General features: G+C 41.8%; 2 protein-coding genes across 6 annotated transcripts in view; one reads left to right on the top strand and one right to left on the bottom strand.

Annotated features, from left to right (window-relative positions):
• The first annotated feature begins 2,209 nt into the window (after positions 1 to 2,209).
• Positions 2,210 to 27,065, top strand: NEMP2 (nuclear envelope integral membrane protein 2). 5 transcript variants are annotated; one of them, XR_003001629.1, is made up of 12 exons: positions 2,210 to 2,298; positions 3,121 to 3,236; positions 7,471 to 7,702; positions 7,840 to 7,912; positions 9,348 to 9,441; positions 10,271 to 10,385; positions 12,032 to 12,257; positions 23,671 to 23,725; positions 24,339 to 24,487; positions 24,818 to 25,028; positions 25,892 to 25,974; positions 27,041 to 27,065. XR_003001629.1 is itself a non-coding variant. In XM_024733628.1 (10 exons), exons 2-9 carry the CDS (start codon positions 3,147 to 3,149, stop codon positions 16,425 to 16,427), a joined length of 1,149 nt encoding a protein of 382 aa, XP_024589396.1. In that variant the 5' UTR covers positions 2,210 to 2,298; positions 3,121 to 3,146; the 3' UTR covers positions 16,428 to 16,474; positions 25,892 to 25,974. The 5 variants fall into 5 exon arrangements, 3 of the variants coding, with proteins under 3 accessions (XP_024589396.1, XP_024589397.1, XP_024589398.1); XR_003001630.1 differs by lacking the exon at positions 24,818 to 25,028 and having other exon boundaries at positions 27,041 to 27,051; XM_024733628.1 differs by lacking the exons at positions 23,671 to 23,725; positions 24,339 to 24,487; positions 24,818 to 25,028; positions 27,041 to 27,065 and adding exons at positions 15,387 to 15,563; positions 16,286 to 16,474.
• MFSD6 (major facilitator superfamily domain containing 6) overlaps positions 25,435 to 27,628 on the bottom strand; it is a 75,531-nt gene continuing 73,337 nt past the window's right edge. The window contains exon 7 of the mRNA XM_024733627.1: positions 25,435 to 27,565. Coding sequence (XP_024589395.1) covers positions 27,362 to 27,565 — 204 coding nt within the window. The 3' untranslated portion in view covers positions 25,435 to 27,361. The remainder of the gene's footprint in view (positions 27,566 to 27,628) is intronic.

Here is a 27,628-nt window from a genome sequence, read left to right on the forward strand (position 1 = left end):
AGCATCGTAGGGGCGATTCTGTAAGCAGACCAGCTAGAAGTCCCTTATAGTAACCCAAGTGCAAGAAGACTGCGGCCTGGACAGCAGAGAAGCATTTACTCCTAAATTCAAGCTATTGTGCTCTACCCAAATTGCGTCATCTTGCTCTTATCTGAAGAGTTACAGATATCAAATGATTTAGGAGACAGTCTTAGGACCAAAATGGAAAAAAAAAAAAACCTCACTGGAAGGCAGCGTTTGTTTGCAAAGCTCAGGCTCCAAAGGGTTTTTCCTCAGACCACTAACAAGAGGGTAGTTCGTGTACTTAGGGGAATTGACTCAGCCCTCGTAGTGGTGGAACACTCTCTAGGAGAGGGGATGGCCGGAGGGACCCTGGAAAGACCACAAGAAAAGCCCCTAGTGAGCATGCGTATGGTGTGAGGAGTAACCCTGAAGAAAGAACGGGCTGCAGTTAATATTCTCATGATGGTCTGGGCTGCTGGGGTCTGCAGACCACAGACCTCACGCTCTTCACCTGACCCCAGCCCCAGAGTGTGCTCCCTTCCCGACGATAGGTAGGAATCCCCTCTTCCACTGGGGACTCCCAGCATATAAGGTTCTCAACTCCAGCCGCCTGATTTCACCCTGTTCCTGCCTAGAGAGCCCACAGGGGACCGCGGAAGGCAGAACATGGGATACCAGAAGGCGAGTCTGGAGCCCTCCCTGTGGTCACTAGCTGAGGGCTTTTAACGTGCGTGGTGTGTTATCATCGCAGTCGCTCAGGCTCTTCCAGCGTCTGCACTGCCTCCTTGGACACGCGTCTTTCATACGGCCAGCTGCAGCCGCTTGGGGTCCCGGGAGGGCCCTGTCTCCTGTGCAGCCCGTGGCCAGGAGTCATTTGTGTCTCAGATACACGCAAGAAGGCTCCTCAGCATCTGTTGCTTTGTGTGTGTTGTTAACACTGTTCTGCATTCTCCTTTTTGCCCTTGTGTATAAACAGACCATGAAAGAATGCATTTTTAATTTTTGTATCCTATATTTAAAAGAGAGCCTCTAGAGCTTCCTTCTCGTGCCTTTTTGAGATCTGCCTCTTAACCTGGATTCTTATATTTGCATCTCAAACTCTGCAAATTTCTTGGTATATTTAAAAACATATGCATCACAGTGTTAAGAGTAAAGATTAAATGGTTTCACAGCATCACGGTGGAGGGTACTGGATCCTCGTGTAACTTCCCTGCTTTGTGCAGCCACCTGAGAACCTTGACTTTTATGCAGTTGTATTTTCAGAGGTGATGGGCATTCACAGTGTCTGTTTCTTCACTTTTCTCCAGCTTAATGCTACGGTGTTTCTAGGCAGGATCAGGACCTATCTGGACTTACTTAGTGTTTTTACCTAAATGGATATAATTGTTGAGTTGTTATTACTGGTTACCCGATCCTTCCCCAACTTTGGTGTAGCAGGTTGTTCTAGCTTCATTTCAGGTTTTTCTGGAGAAACAACTGATCACACTCTCTGTAGGGGAGTGAGGGTTGGGGCATAAGGCCTGTTTCTCCATGTGCGCGTAAACATTCCCTGTTGCTGTTTCACATTTGACAGACGTAGTGGTGATACCCTATCCTGGGTCCAGAAGCATCTGTGACTTTCATCTCACTTCATTTTAAATTCAAATATAGCAGCAGCCTCAGAAAAAATGAACCCCATTACTTCATAAATTTCTTGTGGCATTTACTACATTTACCATCTGTAATGCTGCACCTGTCTTCTCTCTCTCTCTCTGTTACACTGTGTTATATTGTATTATATATTACATACTATATATAAAATATTTTTTGTGTATTACACAGAACACACGCACATATGTATGTACTACATCTGTCTCCAGCCAAACTTCTCCTGTGCTACAGACCTATCCATCTTCACCTAGCCCCACCAACCAAGACTCAGTACTTCTAAAATTGAACTCTTCCTCTTTTTTTGCTTTTTCTCTAGTATTCCTTATCCCACTCACCGGAACCATCAGGTCATTTCTGGATCTCTGAGTCTGTTGATTCCACTTCCTAGGTGCTCTTACATCTGTTCTTTCTCCTGGCTTCTTAGTTTGTTTCTTGTTTAGACTGCTTCAGGAGCCTCCACAGCTCTTCTGCTTTCAGTCTTCTGCCCCTCTAACATTTTGCGTGGCCTACAGAATGCTCTTTCTAAGACATGACTGTGTCTCTGTTCCCACAGGTCCATTCTGTGCCTTGCTCTCCCCTGCTCAGTTCCTGGAAACTGGCCTCTGTGGGCTTCTTTGCCCTCTGGCTTCCGATTGGGTTTGGCAGGTGAGAGGCACTGACGGGAGGGCGGGAGAGAGCTCCCCCTGAAACTCTGGCAGGGCTTGCATCCCCTTAGACTACTGTCCTCTTGGCTCTGGTAACAACGGGTCCTCCCTTTGCCATTTCAGGCCTATGGATGTTGAAGGCTTTCTGCTGTTGTTGGTGCCTTGGAACTTCACGGTTCCTTGTCGTTAATGCCTTAACCCTGCCTACATCTTCACTGAACTCTTCTCAGTGAAACCCTTTGGAATGTCAACAGTGTCTTGCCGAGACTTTGACACTTACCTAAAATCCTTCAATGCTCTGCTTTCTGCGGGAAGTCCACCCTCCTCAGTGTAACAGAAACCACCTAGCTCTCTAGCTGCAGGTGTTGAAATGTCCTGTGTATTCCCTACACTCCGTCCTCGTGAATGGCCGAAGCACTTCCATGATTTCCCTCATCTCCATGGTTCTGTACACATTTGTCACCCCACCCCCTGACTTCTGTCTCGCTGCCTCTGACTGTGCTTCAGTGCTCCTCTCACGTTTCCTCCTTTCTGGGAAGCCTCCCTCAATCCTTGCCCTCTACTTCAAGATTGAAGAAGTGCCTATTCTCCATGCTCTTGCAGTCCCTCCATCTGTCATAAGAGTATTGGTACTGGACTGTAATCTTTTTGTCTGCCTCCTGCTAGATTGGAAAGACTGAAGGACTATAATTACCACGTAGAAGAATTTACTGGCCATAGACTACAAAAACAGCCGTCATTAACCCTGTGAATAAAAAAGAAAGAAGATAAGATTCTGGGCAATTACATATTTAGGAAATATATTCTTTTTTCCGTTTCTCAGTTGCAAGATGTAAAGCTTTGAAGGAAATGGATTTAATTAAAACGTCTCAGTCAGACTGTTACTGCTACAATCAAAAATCCCAAGTGAAATGGAAGTATATGTGGTCAACTGTGCAGGTGAGAGCCTACTTTCAAATTATGTCTTAGGAACAGGGAGTTAAAACGTACTATTTCAAGAGTAGAAGTAGCTTTTGTATGACATAGAGCTGTGTATCAGTATGAAAGCTGCCTGGGGGATTACACACAGCAGTTCAGGTTGGGGGGGGGCTATGGGAGGGGACATTAACCTCCATACTCTTCATCAGCCCCTCTCCAACCACTCCAAGTAGATATACTATCTGAGTGCAGTGTGCTTGCTGTTCGGACATGGCTCAAGACAATACCCTCTTGCCTACTTTCCAAAATAATTGCTATCTCAGACCCTTCTCTATAGAAATCTGAAGTTACCTCTGATCCCAGGTGTGGTCAAGGTAGTAGTTACTCTTAATAGCCTAGCACTTTCCTTCCTTCAGCATTTAATGAATATTTATTAAGCACCTACTAAGTGCCAGGAATTCTTCTAGGCTCTTAGGATCCATCAGTGAACAAAATAGATCCCCGCTCCCGTGATGTTTACACTCTTGGGAATGGGGGTAGGGTGGGGTTAGCTATAAATGTAAAAGAGGAGAAAATTATAAAACTAGTAAGTGCTATAAAAAAGAAAATGTAGAGTAAGATAAGTGGAATGAGGGGGGTGGAGGCAAGTTGCAGTATTAAAAAGAGTGGTCAGGGTCTTTCTCATTGAAAAGGTGACACATGAGTAAGATCTCAGTGATGTGAGTTACCCAACAGGGTATCTGAGGGAAGAGTGTTCTGGCTGAGGGAAGAGCTAGGACATCATCATATCAATAGGCACTTGATGTTGCTTTGTACTATTACTGATAACATACACCACTTTGGTCACTTGGTTAAGGTGTTATCTGTCAGTTTACAGTTTTACCACTGTAAGATAACTATTTTCACCTCTGTAATGAATGACTATTTTGAGGGGATAATTTGAGACTATGTATATATTTTATTCCTCATCAAACTTTTACCCCCTAGTTTTATTATCTGTTGATGATGCTTGCCTGAATCAGTTATCATCACGATGTTTATCAAATGGTGATTTTCTAATTCCATTATTCCTTCTACATTTCACTGGCATTCTTCTATAAGGAAGAGTTTTACCTCCCCAATTTATTTATATCCATATAGTTTCATGGATTGCCAATTCATTTGCTGGACTACAATTCCTTACTTTTATTATTTGTTTTGTTATTCAAATTGTCCTAGATTTGGCCAGTAGGAGCCCCTTCGAACTAGCTCTTATGTTCTTTAACTTGTGCCTATCATTATTTGAGCACTTCTTTTACCTTCTGGCAAACAAGATGTTCCCAAGCTTATCCTGTAATTTCTTAGACGCAGCTCTGGAGTCATACATTTTTCCAAGGAGCATTCAGTGTCAGGTGTGTTCATTACTACCGGATATCATTATCATATGTGTATATACACACCCATACTCCTATACACATGGCTGTTTCTTCCTTCCTTTCTTTCTTCTTACTTCCTGTCTATCTGTCTTCAAAAACCATGAATTCTGATCTCTCCAACACCACTGGGTTCACTCTGGTCTTTCTCCTTTCCATATCTATAACTCTCTTCTCTGATTGTGAGAAACCTGGTTCCCATTCTCATCAATATATTGATTTATTTGCCTAATCCTAGAGTAATTTCAGAGTTGCTAAGCCATACTGTTGTGAAAAACAAACCTAGTAACAAGAGCTCAGTATTTGTTTACAGTGTGTTTTATCTTTAGTTTGAGGGGTCACAGTCTAAATATTGTGCTCAAAAGTTACTTGGGTTAATTCATTCCTACCCATCCCCCTTCAATATGGTTATATTATTCATTTGAAATATACTTGTTTTTATTTGTTTCCATTTCAGAGTTTTTCCTCATCCTGGTTGATTTTATTGTCATTATTTTTTAGTATGTACAACATTAATATGGCTCAAAAGTCAAAACTACACAAAGGTGTTCTCAGAGAAGCGTCACTCCCCCTCATCCCTTCCCACCCAACCCGTGTAGGTAATCAATCTTGTTAGTTTCTGGTATATCTTTCCTGTGTTTCTTTTTACAAAAGTAAGTGGTGATGCGTATTTATAGATGGTGCTTAAAGCCATGGGACTAAGGAGTGAGTTTAGACGGAGAAGAGGAGAGGACCAGCGACTGAGCCTGGGTCAGTCAGATATATTAAGAGGTCTGGGAGGAGGAAGGGGCCAGCAGAGGAGAGAGAGAAAGGGCAACAAGTGAAGGAGGTGCCCAGGGAGCCCCAGGAAGTGCGACAGGGAGGAGGGAGTGATCAGCAGCGCCAGACTCTGTTGATGGATCAGATAGAATGACTGGGAATGAGTTGACCATTCGGTTTAGAAACACCATGCCACTGATGACCTTGTCAGGGGCAGCCTGTTGGAAATGAAAGCCTGACTGAAGTGGCTAAAGAGAGAAATGGGGGAGAGGAACCGGAGGCTGCAGGTATTGGCAACTTTGAAAAAGAATTTTATTGTAGTGGGAAGCGAGGAAAAGGGGTGATAGCTGAAGGGGAAAATGGAGTCAATAAAAGGGTTTTTTTGTGTTTTTCTTTTAGTGGGAAAAATGCCAGCATGTTTGTAAGCTGATAGGAATGGTCTAGTAGAGTGGGAAGAAGTACCGGTGGGATGTCCTTGAGTAGCAAAGGTGGGTCGGATCCAGTGCACAGGTTGGGGGCTTGCCTTTAGAATGGAGCATGTAAATCTCCGTGGCAGGAATTTCCTCTGGAAATGCACAGGCCGGAAGCAGAGCGTGTGCCTGCAGGTGCTGACAGGTGGGGGGATATGGGGATGAGAGCCCTCCCGGTTCTCTTCCGAGTTCTTCCATTCTCCGTGAAGTAGGAAGGATCACCAGCCAGAAGTGAGGCAGGGAGAAGTCATTGGGGTATTGAGGAAGGAGAAGCCGTGAGGTCATCGTTGAAGAGAGTGGAAGAGCCACTGGATAGGAGTGTGTGGTATGATGGCCAGCAGCCTTCCGGTCCTCCTTCAGGTTCACAGTCAAGGGTTTGAAGTGAGAGCACTACGAGTTTCTCCAGCATGATCGGTGGTACAGATGCAAAAGTGGAATAGGTGGAGGGTTGGATTTTGCAAGTGAGTGTGACAAAGCACGAGGGGTACAAACACGTTAAGGGTACATATAAGGGAATGCTTTATAATGATTGATCGTGGAACTTAGCTGGAAAAGAAGGGGCTGAGGACATCAAGAGTGAGGAGCAGAGGAAAGGTGCTTGCTCCCTGCTGGGGTTAATGCTTGCTGGGGTCGGGGTGTTAAGGGAGGCACGCTGGAAAGGTAGGAGGTGGTGGTCAGCTAGTGGGGTGCATTTCATGCAGCCTGTATTGGAGGCTGCAGTGTGGGACTGACAAGATTGGGGTGTGGCCGCAGGCATGATTAGCTGAGGTGAGTGGAGCATAAGAGGGGAGGAGTTCAAGGAACCAAGAGGACAGGATATTGGAAGGAGTTTTGTGTGTATCTTGTGTATATTTAATCCCGGAGACATGACAGGAAGTAGTATTGGAGAGAGAGCAGCAGAGAGCCAGGAGCTAAAATCCAAGAGAATCGGGGCGTTGGTAGACAGATACTGGGTGATTTCACCTGAGGCCTGAGATTCAGAGCTGGTGCTCTCTTTCCCCTTTTCAGGCTTGCCGTATCCTTGGACAAAGAAGAGAAATAGAGAGGGACAAAGGCAGCAGCAGAGTTGTCCTTTAATGATCCCTGGGCTGTCATCATCTGCTTAGTATTGTAGGTGGTTCTTTGCTGTGAGACTTGAGTAGGACCTGGGGTTGGATTCTGATCCTTCTTCAGCGGGCATGGTGAGAGAAGCCTGAATCACATATGCTCAGCTGATCTGTAAGATAGAAATGCTTTTTTCTCAGTCACAGTAGAAGTGGTAGATATATAAACCCTATTCTCATTAGGTTTATAACCAAATAGTTTGCTACCTATTATTTTCTATCTCATCCATTTTCACATGTCCCTTGGCCACAATAACCTGCTGGAAGAGGGAATTCCATCATCCACAACTCAGGGGAAGAAACACCCACTTTAAGTGTCTGTGCTCCAGTGTGTGCTGACTAAACACAGATCTCTGGATCTGTCCCTGGGATCAGAATGTTGCCAAGTACCTCTGAGTGTTCTTTATTCAACCAGTCTTGGGCTCTCTTTACTCCTTTTCTCATGATTTTAAGAAGCTTATAAGAAGTTTTAACTTCTGTGTTTGTGAATTTGTTTGTTCTTGTTTTGTAGGTGAAAATTACCAGTTCAGGCCTGCTCAGTATTGTATATATCACAGAAAGATATAATTGCCAGTATCCAGAAACCATTCTATCTATTATCAAATGTGTGATTCATAACCTTTGGACACCAAAGGAGTCTAATGATATAACCATAACCATCAATCCGTATGGGGAGACTGTGTGCTTCTCTGTGAAGCCTGCCAGGAAGATATTTATCTATACCGTAAGAGTGAATCGAAACAGTAAGTCTCTTTTTATTATACTTGATTTCTGGAATCAGTTTTTCTGGAGTGACATTTCAGTAAATTGACTTTTTTTCACTACACTACATTGACACAGAATCTTTGTTTGTTGTGTGTCTGTGTCTTTTTTGCTCCAGTTGTGGATTTCAAACTCTTCCTTGTGTTTGTGGCGGGCATTTTCCTCTTCTTTTATGCAAAGACCTTGAGTCAGTAAGTATTCATTTTTACTTTCTTAAATTTGTGAATCAAAAAGAGTAGGACATTTTTAACCCTGTGCTGAATAGTTCCACACTAGTTTGTAGGTCTTGCTTTAGATTTTGCAAACAATTGGTCTGAAGACAGTGTTTGAAAGGTTTTAAAACCAGTAACATTTGTTTGTATAGTATGATATGTACTGGTTACAGAGTACTTTCACATGCATTACTTTGTATTATGTATCAATATACATTTTTTAATAGATTTATTTTATTTTAATTAATTTATTTTTTGGCTGTGTTGGGTCTTTTGTTGCTGCGCACGGGCTTTCTCTAGTTGCAGCGAGGGGGGCTACTCTTCGTTGTGGTGCTAGGGCTTCTTATTGCGGTGGCTTCTCTTGTTGCGGAGCACAGGCTCCAGGCGTGCAGGCTTCAGTAGTTGAGACACACAGGCTTCGGTAGTTATGGCTCACGGGCTCTAGAGCGCAGGCTCAGTAGTTGTGGTGCACGGGCTTAGTTGCTTTGTGGCATGTGGGATCTTCCCAGACCAGGGCTCAAACCTGTGTGCCCTGCATTGGCAGGCGGATTCTTAACCACTGTACCACCAGGGAAGCCCCTATACATTATTTTAATTGATTTGATTCTCTTAACAACTATGTGAGCTCTGGATTATTGTTCTCAATTTATAAATGAGAAAACCGATATCCGTCATTACGTGAGTAGTCTTGCCAGGGCTGAAATTTATACTCAGGTTTTCTGATGCTGGGTGCCTTCCTCTCTCTTACATTTGCACCACCTCCTAGATTTGTGGCTCTGATACAGAAGGTTGAATTTAACATATTATCCTGATACTTTTTTCTTATAACTTCTCTCATGAAAAAGGAATTTCTTTCCAATAATATTTTACTTCTTAACTTGCTATTCTGGACATTATTTATTTTCAAGTTTTTCCTTATGGCTTAAGAGAGTGTGTTTCATGTCCTCCATGGTCTTAATAAATTGGATGTTGCTTACATAGCCTAAAGAGTAAAGCTTGGACTCAGAGGAGATGGGCTGCAGGCCTGAATCCTCCAACTGACAGGTACTGACTTGGGAAAGCCTTTAATTTCTTGGCGCCTTAGTTTCCTCCCATGTAAAATTTTCACAGAACTGTTGTGAGGGCATGTTAAGCTCTCAGACAAGTGCCTGCTATGTGATAGGTGCTCCAATAATTATTATTGGACCAGATTCTAAACATAGAAGGTAACTCAGACATTCTGTTTCAAGTTAGTGGCAAGCTACCATAAATTTCAAGTAGAGATTTCATTTTTTAAGAGTATAGGATGTAATTAAAGCTGCCATCTGAGTTTTTCTTCTTAATAATCTTTATGACTACTGTCAAGTTAAACATGTTTCTAATACTGAAAGAGCGACTTGGCATTTAAATGGCTTTTATCTGCTTGTCTTGACAGGAGCCCTGTTTTCTTTTACTCTTCGGGGACTGTGCTAGGTATTCTAATGACATTAGTCTTTGTCCTGTTGCTGGTGAAAAAGTTCATTCCTAAGGTAGGTATACCATGTACAAATGAATAAAAAAATGGAAATTATGATCTCATAAACATGAAAAATTGATTAAAATTAATTCACATTTATTATGAAAGTTCCTAATTCAAACCGTATTTCTACATTGTATAAACTGGCTTAAATTGTATCTTTTCCAAGAGATTCCATTTTTATTTATTACTATGTGTAGGCTTAAGTATTAAGTTTTAATGCTACTTTTTTTGAGACCCTTTTCTTTTCTGGATAATACGTTTTTCTTATGAGTGATGGGGGCTTATTCTCTGCTGAGTGCAGATTTCTCCTGGCTCAGCTGAGGAATGTCATGATGCTGAACCATTGGGGCCTTGAATAACAGCACTGCTCCATCTGGGGATTTCTTCATCATTATTAGTTCCCCCAAAACACCTTCAATGAAAGAATGCCTGGCATTTAGTTGAGGATACATATATATTAGTTCGTGATGCTCATGTTGTAGTCACTCTGATGAAAGCTTGCAACACCAGCATTATTTTGAGATAAATTTATTCTTTAGAACAGTGCTTCTCCAACTGTAGTGTACATGCAAGTCACCCCGGGGGTCCTGTTGAAATGCAGACTCTGATTCAGGAGTCTCAGTGGGCCTGAGAGTCTGCATCCCAGCAAGCGGCCAGGTGACATCGAAGCTGCTGGTGCGTGGATCAGACCTTTAACAAGACACAAGAAGAGTATCTTGAGTTGACCTCAGTGCAGTTTGATATAGAAGTTTTGAATACAAAGGGTTTATTTGTTTCTTTCTATTTTTATGAGAGTGAATGAACCAAAAACTGTGTCATTTATTTTCTTCCACACACAGTATAGCACGTTTTGGGCTCTAATGGTTGGTTGTTGGTTTGCTTCAGTTTATATTGTGTGGCAACTGATGGAAGAGCTGAAGTGGCTGTGGTGTCAAAACAGAATATATATATTAGGTAGGTAAAGCTTTAAATAATATGGTCTATTATTGGTAAAGCTGAGAATTACAGCCAGGGGCCTTCTTTTGACATACGTTTCTCTCCAGAATCCAAATTTTCATTTTGAACTAAGGAGAAGAGCTGTTAAAAATAATATTTTATTTTATTCCCATGCTTGGTGACTTCAGTTCACGAGTTCCCATTTTAGACTATTTCTGTATGCCATCCTTCTTAGTTTTCTATACTAATGATCAAAAGAGCAAAAAAGCATTTGCCCTTTTTGACTGCATGTGCTTTTGAGTTGTGGTTAAGCTCTAACCACATCTAAATTGTAATGAAAACACTTCTCTAAAATGTGGCTCTTTATTTCTTTTTCTTAATTTATTCAGTATGAAGGTGAGAAATCCTAAATATAAATGACTAATGAAAACTTGACTTTTCAGAAACAGAGACACTTGTTCTTCTTGTTTGATGTTATTTTAAAAAACAAACAAAAAAGAAAAACCCAACTTTTTAAAGTGTTTTATTTGGGAAATTATAGAGAATGGGAGAATCAATTTTCTCCTAACCTCTTAGTGCCAGATTTCTCCCGTAAGTCCACCCACCCAGAACAAAAGTAATGAATTCTTTGTTTCACTTGAAGGTTTTATGTTTTTAGCCCATTTTTCTTTTTACGCTAAAGTATTTTCAAAGTTAATTATTGCTATTATGGTGTGTTTCCTTAAATACTTCACTAAGCATCTCTACAAGGCAAGAGCATTTTCCTCTATAGTTAAATAACTATTAAATCTAAAAAAATGAATAATTACATAAAATCATCTATTATCTAGGCCATGTTCAAATTTCCTAAACATCCTTGATGCTTGTTTTGTATAAGGTAGGATATAGTCCAGAATCACATTCTGCATCTATTGTGTCCTGTAAGTCTCTTTTAATCCATAACAGGTTTTGGGGTGTTTTTTTCCCCATCACAATGATATGCCGAAGAGACCAAGTTGTCCTATAGAACGTCCCACTTTCTGGATTTCTCTGATTATTCCTCTGTAGTATAATTTAATTTGTTTCTCTGTCCCCTGTATTTTTTATAAGCTGGAAGTTAGATCTTGAGGCTTGCGTACATACAAATGAAACACTTGGCGAAATACGTAAGAGGCAATGTGCACGTGACATTGGATCACAACAGGAGACACCACAGAATATCTCACTGTCCCTCTTTTGGTAATACAGAAACTGAGCACTGGACTACGAGGGTGACAGCCCCATCCCTGCACTGTAAAATTATATTTTCATTTAGTGACTAGAAAATAAAAATTAGGAATAGCTTTTGTAGCAGACTGTGACATACACTGAGGCTTATTCCTGACCAAAGCAACTGTGATAACATTTGCCCTCTAGGACTCTGGACCAGAAAATAGGGATACTTACATATTAATATTATAATAATTTATTATTATACATCCTTAATTATTACAAAAGTCAGCCTAATATCTCACATGGAAGGAATAACTAGCCCTAAATGCATTTTTCAACTTCATTGGAAAAAGAAAACAAAAAGGAAGGTTTTCTGATATGTTCTTAGCTCTAAGCCATATGGCTCTGCCGGTTTTTTCCCCATAACTTTTCAGTTCAGTGTTACGTTGTTTTACATTCTTCTGCTTTTACAGGCTACGTCTTGATAGTTGGGTGTCTCAGCTTTACTGTTTGTTACAAGCACGGGCCCCTCGTGGAGAAGAGGAGCGTGACCCTCTTGGCGTGGGCGCTGCAGCTCCTCTCCCTGCTCCTGGTCTATGCTGGCGTGGCCATTCCTCAGTTCGCCTATGCAGTGATGCTCCTCACCCTGTCGTCCAAGATCCTGCACTACCCACTGAGAGCACTCGCTTATGTGAGATGGTGCGTATCTTTTTTTTTTTTTTTTCCATCATAAATTTGACATTTTGAGCTCTGGTTTTATTTATTTTGGGGGGGGAGTTTTTTGGACACATCATAGTTAATCTCACAATTAACTCCACTTCATCTGGATATTTCCCTCTGAGAGGGGGACAGTTAGAGAATGTAATAAGCATCTGATTCCATCCCCATTGCTAGTCGTCGTTCATCTTTCAGAGGTGCACCACCAATTACTAGGTAATGACAGCTCACCCAGAATTCACTAAAATCAGTGGCAAAATTACTTGGGCTCGGAGTCACCTATAATTTCTACTTCCATTCTACGTTTCCTTTTTTTAGGGCCCAGGACTGCTTTAGAGGTAATTGTGCATATGAGATGAGAGTTAGGGAACAGAAATGCATCACAAATGATTGAAAGTTATGATTTATATAATTCGGTTAAGCCTTTGGAAAGTACAGAAAGAAAGATGAGACAAGTTCTGTTGTCACGGCTTTATGATGTCCTCAGTCACGGAGTCTGAGCACCTGTTTTTGTGTCAGGTGCACAGGTGAAGGAGATGGTCCCTACCCTTGAGGTGCACTTGTTGACACGTAGGCATATGTTTCTATAGCTCTGAAGTGTTAAAGTAGGCCTGCACAGGAACTGTGGTGTGTAGAAAAAGTTCAGGAAAGTTCCTGGAGGAGGTCACTGCGCTGAATTTTAATGAATCAAAACAGCCAGATGAATAAATATAGGAAGGGCCTTCCTGACGGGGAGAAAGGCCAGTTTGGTACCATCACAGGGCCAGTGAGCGAGGTGGGTGTCGGCCAGGTCATGGAGGCATCACAGGCCCTCCTGGAGAATCTGATCTGATCCTGTAACGTGGCGGAGGCAGCTGACCGTTACGTATCTTCGTCAGTGCTCTCTGACTACTGCCTCGACAGGGTTAGAAATCAAATGCCTGGGTTCCAGAAGGTAGTGAAGGAATGAGCCCGAGCAGAGGGAAGGCAGTGGTGAGGACTGTGAAATTCTACAACATTGCCTCCTTGAAAGGGGGTCAGTTGCCATTCACCCTGAGCTGACTGTTGCCATGTGGGAATATGGGCCTTGCCTTGCCAGCTCTTCTGGTTTTCTAGAAAAGCTGGGAATGTGGGTTAGAATGTAAATTCTGACAATGTTTAAATGTTGGCATCTAATCTGAAAATAAAAATACATTCAACAAGCAAAAATCAAAGCAGAGACCATGAACATGCCTCGGGCAGTAGGAGGGGCCCATCTGTCTTCTGGCACAGAGGGTGGAGGTTAAGGGGAGGTTCCGGGGCAGGAGACCAGTCGTCAGACATCACAGCAATCCACGCAAGAGGCGATGAGGGCCTGGAGTAGGGCAGTGAGATCAAGGCAGGAAGAGGGAGTTAATAAATATTTACAAGCTAAACTTGGCTGTGAGGAAGGAGACTCTGTGGTAACTGGTAGTTTCTGGATCTGATGACTGCATGTGTGGTGACGTCACAGGGTTAAAATGCACCAACGACAGGGCAGGGCCCCTCTGCAGAGGATGCTGGGGAGACTGAAAGGCAGCAGGGTCGGGGGACTGATGCTGACTGCTTCCCCCTGCCCTGTCTCAGAAGTAGACAGTGACTGGGGGTCTCAGAGGTCCCTCTGTCAGGAGGATAGTGGCCACTACACATCCTTCAGACCTCTGGTCCTTTGCCAGGCTTGTGGCCCAAGGAGCCCAAGAGAGAATTCCTTCCACTTTCCCTTTAAACATCCACTGCCCTGCCAAGAGCAAAGTGTGTTCTGTCACGGTGATCCTTTAATGCATTTGCTGTGCGTTCTGTTAACACAAACATAATGATCAAACTATTGTAACTTCCTCAACTTTTCATCTTGCTAGTGAGTAATTATGTGAAACATTAGGGGATAAAACAGGAACTTATAGGTTAAACAATAAACCAGAGGAAATACTTTGATTTGTATAGTACTTTCTAGTTTGCAAAGAGCTGTTTGAATATATTTTAATAATATATGGTAGCTGTTCTTCTGATTATCTTTGTTGAACACTTATTATAGACCGCTCACTGTGCTAAGCACTTGACACAAAATAATGTATTTCATCTGTACAGTGACCTCCTTGTTGCTTTCATTTTTTTCCATGTGAGCAAGGTGAGGCCCAGAACTGTGAAAGAATTGCCCCAGTTCACACGGTGGGTAAACCTCAAAGCCAGGACTGTGTCCCGGGCTTCTCCTCAGAGCCCAGGAGTTTTCCTCTAGGGAGACAGTGTAGGTATTCAGAAAAGGAGAAGGAAATCATGTCAGTGGTTCCCTAATTGAGCTCATCAACCACCAGACAATCAATAAAAGTTTAAAGATTTTTCAGGTCCCAAACCTCAAGAAAATGTATGTTTAAAACACCTCCTGGTGATTCTGATGCTCATTTATATTTGGGAATCTCTGGTTAAATTAAATTTTAAACCACCTAAAAACATTTTTTTTAACTCATTGGTAAGTATAACATATATGCTAAAACCTTTTCATCATTACCATTTTTATGAGATTCTTCACTTTAGGACTTTTTTGCTTGGAAAAGAATTCCAATCGTGAGCCCCTCAGCATGTAGCAGAGGAAGAATTATTATAAGTGACTGTGTGTACACGACCCTTGTACAGTGTTTACTTCCTCTAAGGTTAGTCAGAATCCCCACCACTAGGTGGAGGCGATATTCCACAAATCTTCCCGGCTTCTCTGTTCAGACTAAGTGGCAAGTGATTCTGCTAGGTCTCCATAAAAGGACATCTCAGAGGCTTGCTGCTAAGAAAACCAGCAGGGCAGGCATAAAGAAGCCAGACTTTTAACTGCCTGATTTGAAATCACTGAGGAAGAAAAATGCAATCAACATCTCTATCGGAAATCGATCCTCAAACGCCGTAGGACATTATTTCAGATGGTCCAGGAAGAGGGGAAATGTACTGATAGGCCCAAACTACACGTTCTGTAAACCTCCGTCATGATAACAATAAAGTATAGTATGATATAGAGGAAGTTAAGAATTATTACCGTTACTGTTGAAGAAATGTATTTTTATAAATCTTAAGGGTTGAATTGAGCAACCAAATATGGCCAGGAATCTAGCAACCAAATGCCGCCTGTTTTAGGAAAATGAAGAAATGGTTTACATCAGAAAAGCCGGTGGTTAAGTTTCTTACTGAAGACGAGTACAGGGAACAAGCCGATGCTGCGACGACCCGCGCCCTGGAGGACCTGCGCCAGGCCTGCCGCAGCCCCGGCTTCCCATCCTGGCTGGCCGTCTCCAGGCTCCGGGCGCCTAAAACGTAAGCCCCGCTCCACTGCCCGCAACACAGCTTGGGTTGGAGTTACCATGAAAATAGCATGATGGTTTGGATCAGATACTTCAGGCTAGAAACAGACAACTTCCCTGGATAGCAAATGACGTGGAAGCTGTCAGAGTCGCTTTTGCTTCAGTGCTCTGCCTCGCCCTGTGGAAGTGCCAGTGTCAGAATAAATGTTGATCAGATGTGTTTCATAGGGAAGGCCATAAAGATAACTCATAGGAGAAGGGAGACGGAATGGGATGTGTCACCTTCTTCTCTTCCTACGGGGGACGAAAAGTCATTTGTAAAGGTCACCAAGAAAGACATCTCTGCCCAGCATCTTTTCTCTACTGCTTTCCCTTCTTCCTAGCTTTATCCAAACGACAGTGCCCTCAAATTAAAGATTGAAGGGGGAAAGTCGTGACACTAAAATAATAAATAGTACATTTAATAAGAAAGAGAGAAAGAAGGAATTAGAAAGCAGGAGTGGGTATATTTGGCAGCATTCGGTGCTCCTAAGTCTGCCTACTTCTCGATCCTTTCCCTGAACGTCTAGAGAAGGATCACATAAGCCATTCCTGTTTTTACACCCACTGTGCAAATGCCATCCTCTATTGATGCAAAGTCAAATTTAATTAAAGGGGATAAGTAGCCAGGGAACATGTTATCTTCCCAATAAACCTCTCTGTGATAACATTAACTTTATTTAAAACAAATACTAGGTTTGCAGACTTTGTTCTTGGAGGAAGCCACTTGTCACCTGAAGAAATTAGGCTGCATGAAGAACAATATGGCCTTGCGGGTGCCTTCTTGGAAGAGCAGCTCTTTAACCTGAGGACTCCTGACAGTCTGCCTGCACACTGACTTCATTCTGGACAAGGAAGTGGGGAAGGGCAGGGATCCTATTAAAGGTGGGCAGAACTGTACCGGGGAACAGTGGCAAAAGCATTCACTATGGAGAAAAATCAAGTCACACTGGAAAGGAAAACTAAACTGTATGGAAGATAACTGATCCTTCTTGGACAGTTCTGTGTATTGTACTGTAGGTGGCCACCAAGATTCTGTGACAGTCATTACCACTGTCCTTGAATGAAGATTCTCATTAGGAACAAAGGGGTCATGTTGATCTTCAAGGGGCCGGTTAATTTGAATAGGTGCCTTGTCAACTGCAGGGCATTATCCTCTCTTAATCCCCAGAACCTGTGTCAAAAGACTCTGCATTGCTCTTCCTGCGTGTTATCAATGTAAGTGCTGGAAGAGACCTGAGATACACTGGACCAGTATTTTCCAAAGTGTAGTCCACAAGATGCTAATAAGTGTTAGTAGGTAAAGGAATCCTGAGGCCAACTAAGATGGATGCATGATTAAACGTACTGCAGGACTTCTCAGAGCCTTTAATAATGCTAATGCACACTGTGAACTTCCTAAAGAGGAGAAATTGTGTGCAGCATTCTCTGGCTTAATTTGACAACAGAACCCTTTTTCATGAGATTAACATTTCTTGGAACACATGTTTGGAAAATGCTGATGGTGGAGGAATGGAGGTTTCAGAAGGTTAAATAACTTGTCCAAGACCACAGGGCTTTTTAGAGGTAGCCCTGGGACTAAAACTCCATCCCTACTGTTTGCAATGACTCAGGTAGAAGAAGAGACCTTTAGAAATGAGGCGCCATCTCGCCACAGCCTTGGGTCTCACAGTATTGGTGTGAGGGGCCATCTCTCCATAGCCTTGGGTCTCACAATATTCATGACTTATTTTTTAATAATAGCCAACTAACTGTTTGATAACTGTGATAAAGAGAAACGTTTCCTATGGTTATATTTTAAAGTTTTGATAAGACTTTTATAGACATATATAAAGATTAGAATTTAGAATTACTTTTTACATTTTTTTGTATGTTGAAATTGAAGGCATTTAGCCTCACGTCAACTGGCCTATTTTATTTTATTTTATTTTTATTCCCTAAATTCAGGTCTCAATAGTGTTCACACCTGAATTTCTACAACAGTTCTGGCTTGGTTTTTTTTTTTTGGCTGCATTGGGTCTTTAATTGCTACACGTGGGCTTTCTCTAGTTGCGGCGAGCAAGGGCTACTCTTCGTTGTTCGTTGCAGTGCATGGGCTTCTCATTGCAGTGGCTTCTCTTGTTGCAGAGCATGGGCTCTAGGCTTGGGGGCTTCAGTGGTTGTGGCACGCGGGCTCAGTAGTTGTGGCTCGCGGGTTCTAGAGCACAGGCTCAGTAGTTGTGGTGCACGGGCTTAGTTGCTCTGCAGCATGTGGGATCTTCCCAGATCAGGGCTCGAACTCGTGTCCCCTGCATTGGCAGGCGGATTCTTAACCACTGCACCACCAGGGAAGCCCCTCGACTGGCCTATTTTAAAAAATTGTTTAGTTATACGTGTTTATAACAATTTCCTACAAAACAGATTTGTGATCTTTCTTATAGAGAACAAATCATTTTTCTTCTTGTGCTTCATGATTTTAGACTCCAGAGTGAAATGAGGGACTAACCATGAGCTTTGACCCTGAGGAAAAGAGGCCAAAACATAGGTCTGGGAAAAGATCTGAACATGGCAAAACAATCCAAGGGTTAAGATGTTGCCAACTTCTCTTTAAGAATCAAACGCAGGCTCTTTTGCTGTGGTGGGGCCATAAAGAGTAGCAGCATAAAGAATGAGGAATCTCCCTTTTCTAGAAGGGTTATGGAGGAGGGACACACAGATCACTTGGGCACTGCTTTCCGGAACCAAATTTAATATAGCGTTTTTCTAAATTGTTCAATAAGAGTGTGGCTGCCTGTTTGGAATTCTTTAGATTGATTTCCAAATGATATTTCCTCTTTGAAGCAGTGTGTCCGTGTTTTACGGGTCTCTATTTTTGCCAGACACCTTTTAATATCAGGAGCTTTGCTATTTTTGTGGAATACACTAAATTTAATCTGTGCTTTCACATAGACTTTGATATAAAAAATCAAAGTATCTTCCATTCAGATTTATGAAGATGATGACTTTTATAAGTGTAAACAGTTGTAATAGCGTTTTTGTTACAGTTTAATCTGATTTTTATTGTTTTGTAATTCTATTTATTGGTGCTATATTTTAAACGTATCAGATGTGTTTGTGGTTGTGCTCACCAAGAGACGGTGTGTGTACTACATAATGTGTGTGTGCATAACGTGTGCAGTCTGCTGGAGTTCCCAGGGGACGTCCCAGCCAAGACAGCCACTGGGCCTCACCTGCGCCAGGGTGAACAGGTGCCGACAGTAGAAGAAAGCAGCTCCTGGTGGGCCAACAAGCTAGGTGTAGCTATTTTTATTGTGATTTTTAATTGCAATAAAAATAGCTAAAGGAAGAGAAAAAGAGCAACAAGAGGCTTTGGGGATATTGTTTTTCATTTTTACTTTTAGAGGAAACCATGGATTTGTCATTTTCTATTATGTTAGTACTGTGAGAAGCTAAATAATTAAAAGCACTGCTTGCGATATATTGGGTGTATTTCTGTTGTGCTTATTTGAATTGGGGTTTGTTATAGTGCTGATCATAGGTCTAGTCCCCATCAAGCAGTATGTATGTCAGCTCCTCTAAGAGATCTTTTTTCTCTCCTTCCCTTCTTCCCTTCTCCTGTCTGTCTATCCGTCTGTCTCTCTCTCCCCACCACCCTACTCCCTCTCTCCTCTTTTTCTTCATTTATTTAAAGGCCTTTAAACAATTTAAATGACCATTCAGTAAAATGGTTATGCCCTTCACAGGTTGTTGACAGTTGGTTCTGTGCCTCATGCCACCCTAGGTGTGCAGTTGTGGAGCACAACAGAACCTTTGTTGTGTTAGTGCGCCCACGAGGTGCCTCACAAAAGCTCACTGTTGTTAGCAAGTTGGACTCTTTGACCCCAAAACATATGAGTGAGATGTAGTGTAGGTCGCCATGCTTAAACAGTCATATTCAATGTTATTTTTTAAAGGTTTTTTAAAAATATTTATTATTTTTGGCCACGTCGGGTCTTGTGGCACGCGGGATCTTTCATTGCAGCGCGCCGGCTTCTCTCTAGTTGTGGCGCACATGCTCAGTAGTTGTGGCGTGCAGGCTTAGTTGCCCCGTATCATGTGGGATCTTAGTTCCGCGGCCAGGGATCAAACCCACGTCCCCTGCGTTGGAAGGCATATTCTTAACCAGTGGACCACCAGGGAAGTCCCTATTTTTTGAAGGTTTTAAAACACATTTTACATTATCACAAAAAATGTTTTGTCAGTTGTATAGTTTGCCAATAATACTTAGAGCTGAATTACAGGGGAGTGTCCATCTGACATTTAGGACAATACTTGAATTTATGACTTTTTAAATCTAGAAATTTATGAAATTTTAGATATTAAGAGATTTGGAATAGCTGACATCGAAACATGTGGAAGAATTAAGACCTCCAGAATGATGTCAAGAAAAGAAAAAGGATCTTATATTATTCTGTATGTGATTATTCCCCAGAGTTAGAGAAGTACAATATTTAAATCACCTTTTTCTTTTGTCCGACTGAAAGAAGGATCCTATGCATAGATAACATAATAGATGTGGAGTTCTGAAGATCCCCCACAGTGAGACAGGTATTTTTATCTGACCTGGGAGCCAGCTGTTTTCTGTATATTTTGGATATTAACCCCTTGTTGGTCGCATCATTTGCAAATATTTTCTCCCATTCCATTTTTTCCCCCCCATAGGTTGTCTTTTCATTTTGTTGATGGTTTCTTTGCTGTGCAAAAACTTTTAAGTTTGATCAGGTCCCGTTAGCTTTACTTTTGCTTTTATTTTTTTTGCCTTGGGAGACTGATCCAAGAAAATATTACTATGATTTATGACAAAGAGTGTTTCACCTGTGTTCTTTTCTAGTTTTATGGTTTCATTTCTTACATTTAGGTGTCTTAGCCATTTTGAGTTTATTTTTGTATATGGTGTGTGGCAGTGTTCTAATATAATTGTTTTGCATGTGGCTGTCCAGCTTTCCCAGCACTATTTGTTGGAGAGACTGTCTTTTCTCCACTGTATATTCTTGCCTCCTTTGTCACAGATTAATTGACCATAGGTGTGTGGGTTTATTTCTGGGTTCTTTGTTCTGTTGATCTACGTGTTTGTTTTTGTGCCAATACCATGCTGTTTTGATTACTGTAGCTTTGTAGTATAGTCTGAAGTCTGGGAGGGTTACACCTCCAGCATTGTTCTTAGTTCTCAGGATTGCTTTGGCAATTTGGGGTCTTTTGTGGTTCCATATAAATTTTTGGATTATTCTAGTTCTGTGGAAAATGTCCTGGTGTTTTGATAGGGATTGCATTAAGTCAGTAGATTGCTTTGGGTAGTATGGCCATTTTAATAATAATGATTCTTCCAATCTAAAAGCATGGGATATCTTTCCATTTCTTTGAATCTTCATTTTCCTTCATCAGTATTTTATAGTTTTCAGCATATAAGTCTTTCACCTCCTTGGTTAAGTTTATTCCTAGATATTTTATTCTTTTTGATGTGATTTTAAATGGGATTGTTTTCTCACTTTCTTTTTCTGATATTTCATTATTAGTGTATAGAAATATTTTGCATTTTGTGTATATTAATCTTGTATCCTGCAACCTTGCTGAATTCATTTATTAGTTTTAATAGTTTTGGGGTGGAGACTCTAGGGTTCCCTGTATAGAATATCATGTCATGGGCAAATATTACAGTTTCACCTCTTCTCTTTAATTTGGATACCTTTTATTTTTCTTGTCTGATTGCTGTGTCTGGGACTGCCAATACTATGAGAGTACACATCCTTGTCTTGTTCCTGAATTTAGTAGGAAGCTTTCAGCTTTTCACCATTGGGTATTGTGTTGGCTGTGGGTTTGTAGTAAATGGCCTTTATTATGTTGAGATATGTTCCCTTCTCTATCCACTTTGATGAGAGTTTTGGGTTTGGGGGGTTTTTTTCCCCCTCAGCAAACAGAAGATCCTTTACTGAATCCTGAGTGTGAAAATCTACCATTTAGTTCTTTCTCCCTTCTCCCCGTGAGATTCAATAATCCCTTGATTTGCATGGAACATTGGTGTGTCTGCTTGTTCTTGCTGTTGTGTCCATTTTGTTGTTCTGATGAGAATTTTATCATGAATGGATGTTGAATTTTGTCAAATGCTTTTTGTGCATGTATTGAGATGATCATGTGGTTTTTGTCTTTCCTTTGTTAATGTGGTGTATCACGTTGATTGATTTGTGTGTGTTGAACCATCCTTGTGACCCAGGAATAAATTCAACTTGATCATGCTATATGATCCTTTTAATGCACTGTTGGATTCAGTTTGCTAATATTCTTTTTTTTTTTAACATCTTCATTGGAGTATAATTGCTTTATAATGGTGTGTTAGTTTCTGCTTTATAACAAAGTGAATCAGTTATACATATACATATTTCCCCATATCTCTTCCCTCTCGCATCTCCCTATCCCACCCCTCTACGTGGTCACAAAGAACTGAGCTGATCTCCCTGTGCTATGCGGCTGCTTCCCACTAGCTATCTGTTTTACGTTTGGTAGTGTATATGTGTCCATGCCACTCTCTCACTTTGTCACAGCTTACCCTTCCCCCTCCCCATATCCTGAAGTTCATTCTCTAGTAGGTCTGCATCTTTATTCCTGTCTTGCCCCTAGGTTCTTCATGACCAATTTTTTTTCTTTTTTTTTAGATTCCATATATATGTGTTACCAAAGTTTGCTAATATTCTGCTGAGGATTTTTGCGTCTGTATTCATCAGAGATATTGGCTTTTGATTTTCTTTTTTTGTAGTGTCTTTGTCTGGTTTTGGTGTCAGGGTAATGGTGGCCTTGTAGAATGAATTTGGGAGTGTTCCTTTCTCTTCAGTTTTTTGGGAACAGTTTGAGAAGGATAGGTATAAGTTCTTCTTTATATATGCTTGGTAGAATTCCCCAGTGAAGCCATCTGGTCCTGGACTTTTATTTGCAGGGAGTTTTTATCATTACAGATTCTATTTCTCTTCTGGTGATTGGTCTGTTCAAATTGTTTGTTTCTTCGTGACTCAGTCTTGGCAGGCTGAATATTTCTAGAAATTTGTCCATTTCTTCTGGGTTGTCCAATTTGTTGCCATATAACATTACTTGTCATTTTCCCCCCTTCTCTTCAACTTATGTTTTGATTAATTTTGTCCCTTAACTAATTCATATTTCAAACCACTTAATGTTTACAATGCACGTTGGAACTGAATGTCTTACTAGACAGCTTATTAGGTATAGGTAAACGTTTAACATAGCACTGTAGTTTGGGAGCATGCAGTATGGTTATAGATTAATGTTAACAAAGTACTAAGAGCTAGGGCCTGGATGGGAAATAAGACAACACTCCCCTTGCCATGGGCTATTTGTCACACAAAAATAATGGCAACATTTATCGAGTGTTTACTGTGTGTCGGGTATGTCATTTAACCATCAAAAGAACCTGTAAGGCAGATACTGTAATCATCTTAATTTTACAGAGGAGGGCCGTGAGACCCAGAGAGGTTACTTAATGTGAGTTCTCACTGGCAGAACTAAGACTCAAGTCCAGACAATGGGGCTCCAGAGCCGGCAGTCCTAACCCCAGCACTGTAAGGTCCTTGGGTTGCCATCTAAAAACTGGGACCTCCCTGGAGCCACAGTGGGGCACGTGGTCCTGTATTAGCCGTCCGAAGCAGATGGGAGTTGAGTGAGAGTAAGGTGCTCACCTGGACCGGCTCATTTCTTCCCCATTCTGGACATCACCAAGTTTCCAGTTACTCTCTTATCTTAAACCACAGTTTGTCCTCTCATAAGGTAAATTACTTAGTGATTTGAGAACCCACTCCCCCTTTCTCTCACCCCTTTATTCTGTTCCCATCCAGGCACTGACCTTTCTCCCATCTGCCCGATGGTTTGGAATTTTTGAGCCAGGAATTCTTAGAGCTTTGCTGAAATGACACCGGAGTGGTTTGGGGCTTCAGAAGTAGCTTTGTCTTGTCCCACTGCACCCAAGGAGAGAAAAATTTCTGAAGGGAAAATCATATTTTATTTGCCTACAGTCAGCTCTGTCACAGCATGCCCTCATCTTCACAGAATAATGTTAATTTTAGGGTCCAGCCTTTCACAATGAAGATGAGAAAACTAAGACCCAGAGATCTCCCAAAGGTAATTTTCTTCCTCTGTTCCTGCATTGTCTAGTATGGTAGCCACGAGCCACAGATGGCTGTTTAAATTTAAATAACATGAGAGACTTCCCTGTTGGTGCAGTGGTTAAGAATCCACCTGCCAATGTAGGGGACACAGGTTCGAGCCCTTGTCCGGGAAGATCCCACATGCTGCAGAGCAACTAAGCCCGTGCACCAGAACTACTGAGCCTGTGCTGTAGAGCCCGCGAACCACAACTACTGAGCCCACATGCCTAAAGCCCATGCTCTGCAACAAGAGAAGCCACCGCAACAAGAAGCCTGTGCACTGCAACGAAAAGTAGTCCCCACTCACCACAACTAGAGAAAGCCAGCGCACAGCAACGAAGACCCAACGCAGCCAAAACTTAATTAGTTAAAAAAATAAATAACATGAGAAATCTAACTCCTCAGATGCACTAGCCATACTGTAAGCACTTAATAGCCACCTGTGGCTAACGGCTACCACACCTGACAGTGCTGCTTCACGAAGCTGTTGCCTCAGGTTACTGAGCGGTGGGTGTGTCTGCTGGCCCTTCCCAGCTCCCGTGGCACTGGTCTTCAGAGTCCCTGCAACCTCCAGGTTCTCTCTGCAGGGTTGCCAGACCTTCCGAGTTATCTCCAGAGTGGCACTCATGATTAACAGAGCAGCAGGAGTTTGAAGGCGCTGGATTTCTATGTATCTGGGAATAGCTAGTGATCCTAAATGGAACTGCAACTACACAGGGAGTATCAGGCACACAAGGTAAGGGTTCAGAATGGCCGGGGCTGCTTTCAGGCTTGTTCCACCACAACAGAAGCAGAGGGTGGCCTCCCCGCCTCCTGGGGTTGGAGAAGGTCCTGGGTGGACCTGCACTTGGGCATCAGGTGGATCTGAGTTTGAATTCTGGCACTGTGACCTTGTTCCCATAATGTAACCCGAGTTCAGCTCCAAAATCCTATTTAAAGAGGGGATAGTGATATGTATTACAGTGTGTTGTCGTTAGGACAAACCGATAATGTCATCAGCACACACCAAGCACCCAGTAACAGTGGGTGTGGCTCCTTGTTTCCTGGAATCATTGCTTACCTCCAGATTGGCTGCAAGGAATACCACTTAGATAATGGTCTCAGCACCATCAGTAGCCTCCACGCCCAGCAGTCTTGGAGGAATGGCAAATCAGAGGGGAGCACTTAGCCAACTGCCTGCTTCGTGTGGCCCGTGACAAGACTAATAAGCCAGTAAGGCAGCGATATTCTTCCTGTGAATTCCTGAGGCTTTTCATGAGGTTTATTGGCTGGTGGAGGTATGTGTGTTATTGTCATCTATTATTCTACTTAAGGCCTTGAGTAATAGTTTAATAATCAGTAACTAACCTCTTTGGATCCACATGAGCTCAGCGCTTTGCGTAATTCACTTTTTCTACAATTATGGGGAAAAGCATATGAAACAAGTCATTACGATCGTGATTACCAACCTGGGCTTTGTGACCTCCCTGGGTATTTCCAGGGGATCTCAAAAGGGATTAGAAAATTCTCAAATCAAAATATAATTTGAATTCACTTTTTTTTTTAAATGGCACTTTGAGGACAGGAGGAAGTCACAAAGTCCACAAACCCATGAAGGTGTCTGCTCTCAAAGGCTGGAAATTACTGCACTATTTAATCACCTCTCACAGTAAACGTCTCATAACAAATGCCTGTAGAGTTTGATCTCATTCATTACAGAGTGAAGGACTTTTATTTGTTTGGTCACATCGTTATCATTTAAGAAATACTTAAAAATGGTATTTATTTTTATTTCAACATGTCAACTGTGCATTTCCAAAACAGCAGGCTTTTCAGAGGAATAAATCAGAACTGTAAACACAAGACACTGTACAAGTTTTTTGACTTCCTACAGTCAGTTTCACAAATCCACATACTGTACATTCATAGGTGAGGTTCAGCCTGTCACCCATTTCTTTATTTCTATAATTACATAAGCATAATAAATACATCTGATTTTTAAAGGTCACTTAAAATGAGTCATGATAATTTACAGTACAGTACATTTCAGTTCAAGTGCAAAAATAACTATTTGCTTAATTCTGTTTCTTCCTGTTATTTTGTTTTTAAGCTGTGTTCTGTGGTGAAGCTAGATATCCGAGTGTAGACTTTCGTCTTGCAGATGCAGCTGTGGGCAGAAGTATTGTATCGTGGAGAAGTCCTCACTTTATAATTGGTCCTGCCTAATCAGAGTCAGAGAGTAAGGTGAGTTGCTCATTTTTAACTCTGTTCTTTTCTTTCCTCTCTCCTGTACTCATCCACAGTATTGTACACACTATATAATCGACCTTCCTTCAGCTAAAGCAATGTTCCCTTGTCCACAGCCCTCCCCCAAGGCTTCCCATAACCTCAGCTTTCATTTTTAGCAGCAAGCTTTATGCATGAGTCACCCGGCCATTGTCAACTGTAGCTGTAATATTTACAGTAGCATGCCCGTATCTGAACTGTCCAGTGTCTGACTATGTCTTCGTGGGAAAGAATATACTGAGAATTTTTTCTTTAGTCATTAGAAAGTGTACTTACTTCTTATTTTCCATTCCTGGTTTCCTATTCACCACCTTTTCCCCTCACCAAAAACAAAACAAAAAAACTGAACCAGTGTGTAATTTTTAAAAATTGTATCCCTTCCCTAGGCACTTAAATCTTATACTGTTATTTGTAAGTAAGTAGTACTGCTTAATTAAAGAAACCCTTAGGAATTCAGTGATTTTGTGTGTTTGTTTTAGTCCATCAGCTAATTAGAGCCCAGATCACTATAAAGTTGTAAGCAGTGATAGAGGCTATTTACAGTATCAGTATATTTAGTAAACCCTTGTCTATCAAGCCACAGGATACTAAGTTGGTTGGTTGATTTCAAATATCCCCTCCTCTGGTCTTAAAGCCCATTTAAAACAAAAGGCATTTTAAAGCTCAGCTTAGCTTGCAGTAGTCAGTAACAGCTTTTGCCACTCAAAGAATTGACTATTTTCATTATACACCATACCCATATAAAAATATATTTGCTAGAGATATGCCAAGTTTCTGATGAAACTTTTTCCTTTTTTTTTTTTTTTTTAAACAAAAGCATAGATGCCAGTAACTTTTATCTGGTTACTTTTAAAATACGTCTTAATTTTTTTTTAATTGTTCTCTTTAAGAGAAACAAAATTATAGATGTATTCTGTTTCTTCCCAGTCTGCATTAAGAACCAAATAATTAGGATAAATAATCAGAAGAGGGAAATTGTATCAGCATTCACCTTGAAACACTTTCTTTCCCTCCACTCATTTAGTGTAACTGCTGGTTTCGACTCTTACTGCCCTGGCAGAGAAGTCCTGTAGTCCTTAACCTACCAATCCAAGAACTGAAAGTCCTCACTGAAATCCATTTTCCTTCTGTGACTCCAGTGGGACTACGGAAGTTGACCTATTTCTGCCAGTATGTACTGTAGCTTCTACATGTGTGAGCGTGTGTGTGTGTGTGTGTGTGTGTATTTCTGCGTTGATGAGTTCAGGTATTCAGCAGCGTATGTGGTGCTGTGCTCCTCAAGGTGCTCCCTCTGTGCTGGCAGAGGAGCCCAGTTCCATGCAGGGTGTGAGATGAGCAGGACCCCTCAGTGTCCCCCAGAGGCAGGCTGAGCCTGCTGGTCCTCAGTCTCCTCCCTGCACGGGTCTACACTGGGGTGAGTGGGGCTGCTCTGCGTCTGAGATGCTGCTGCTTGAGGGGACGGCTGGCTTCTTGATGGGTCAGAGGGAGCCTCACGTGGTCCAGGCCGGGCTCCACCAGTTGGAGAAGTTTCCCGATCCTCACTGGTCCCCTGGAAGGAAAAAATAGGAGGTGCCCCATGGTCAGTGCTAGCAAACTTTTTATACGCTTTCAA

Source organism: Neophocaena asiaeorientalis, unplaced genomic scaffold, assembly GCF_003031525.2.
Source record: "Neophocaena asiaeorientalis asiaeorientalis breed wild unplaced genomic scaffold, Neophocaena_asiaeorientalis_V1.1 scaffold24, whole genome shotgun sequence".
In the NCBI taxonomy this organism is placed as follows: Eukaryota; Metazoa; Chordata; class Mammalia; order Artiodactyla; family Phocoenidae; genus Neophocaena; species Neophocaena asiaeorientalis.

Coding starts and splice junctions, on each gene's coding strand:
- NEMP2 (XM_024733628.1), top strand. CDS start 3,147: ATGGATTTAATTAAAACGTCTCAGTCAGACTGTTACTGCTACAATCAA. Junction 3,237..7,470: donor ATATGTGGTCAACTGTGCAG/GTGAGAGCCTAC, acceptor CTTGTTTTGTAG/GTGAAAATTACCAGTTCAGG. Junction 9,442..10,270: donor TGAAAAAGTTCATTCCTAAG/GTAGGTATACCA, acceptor TTCCACACACAG/TATAGCACGTTTTGGGCTCT.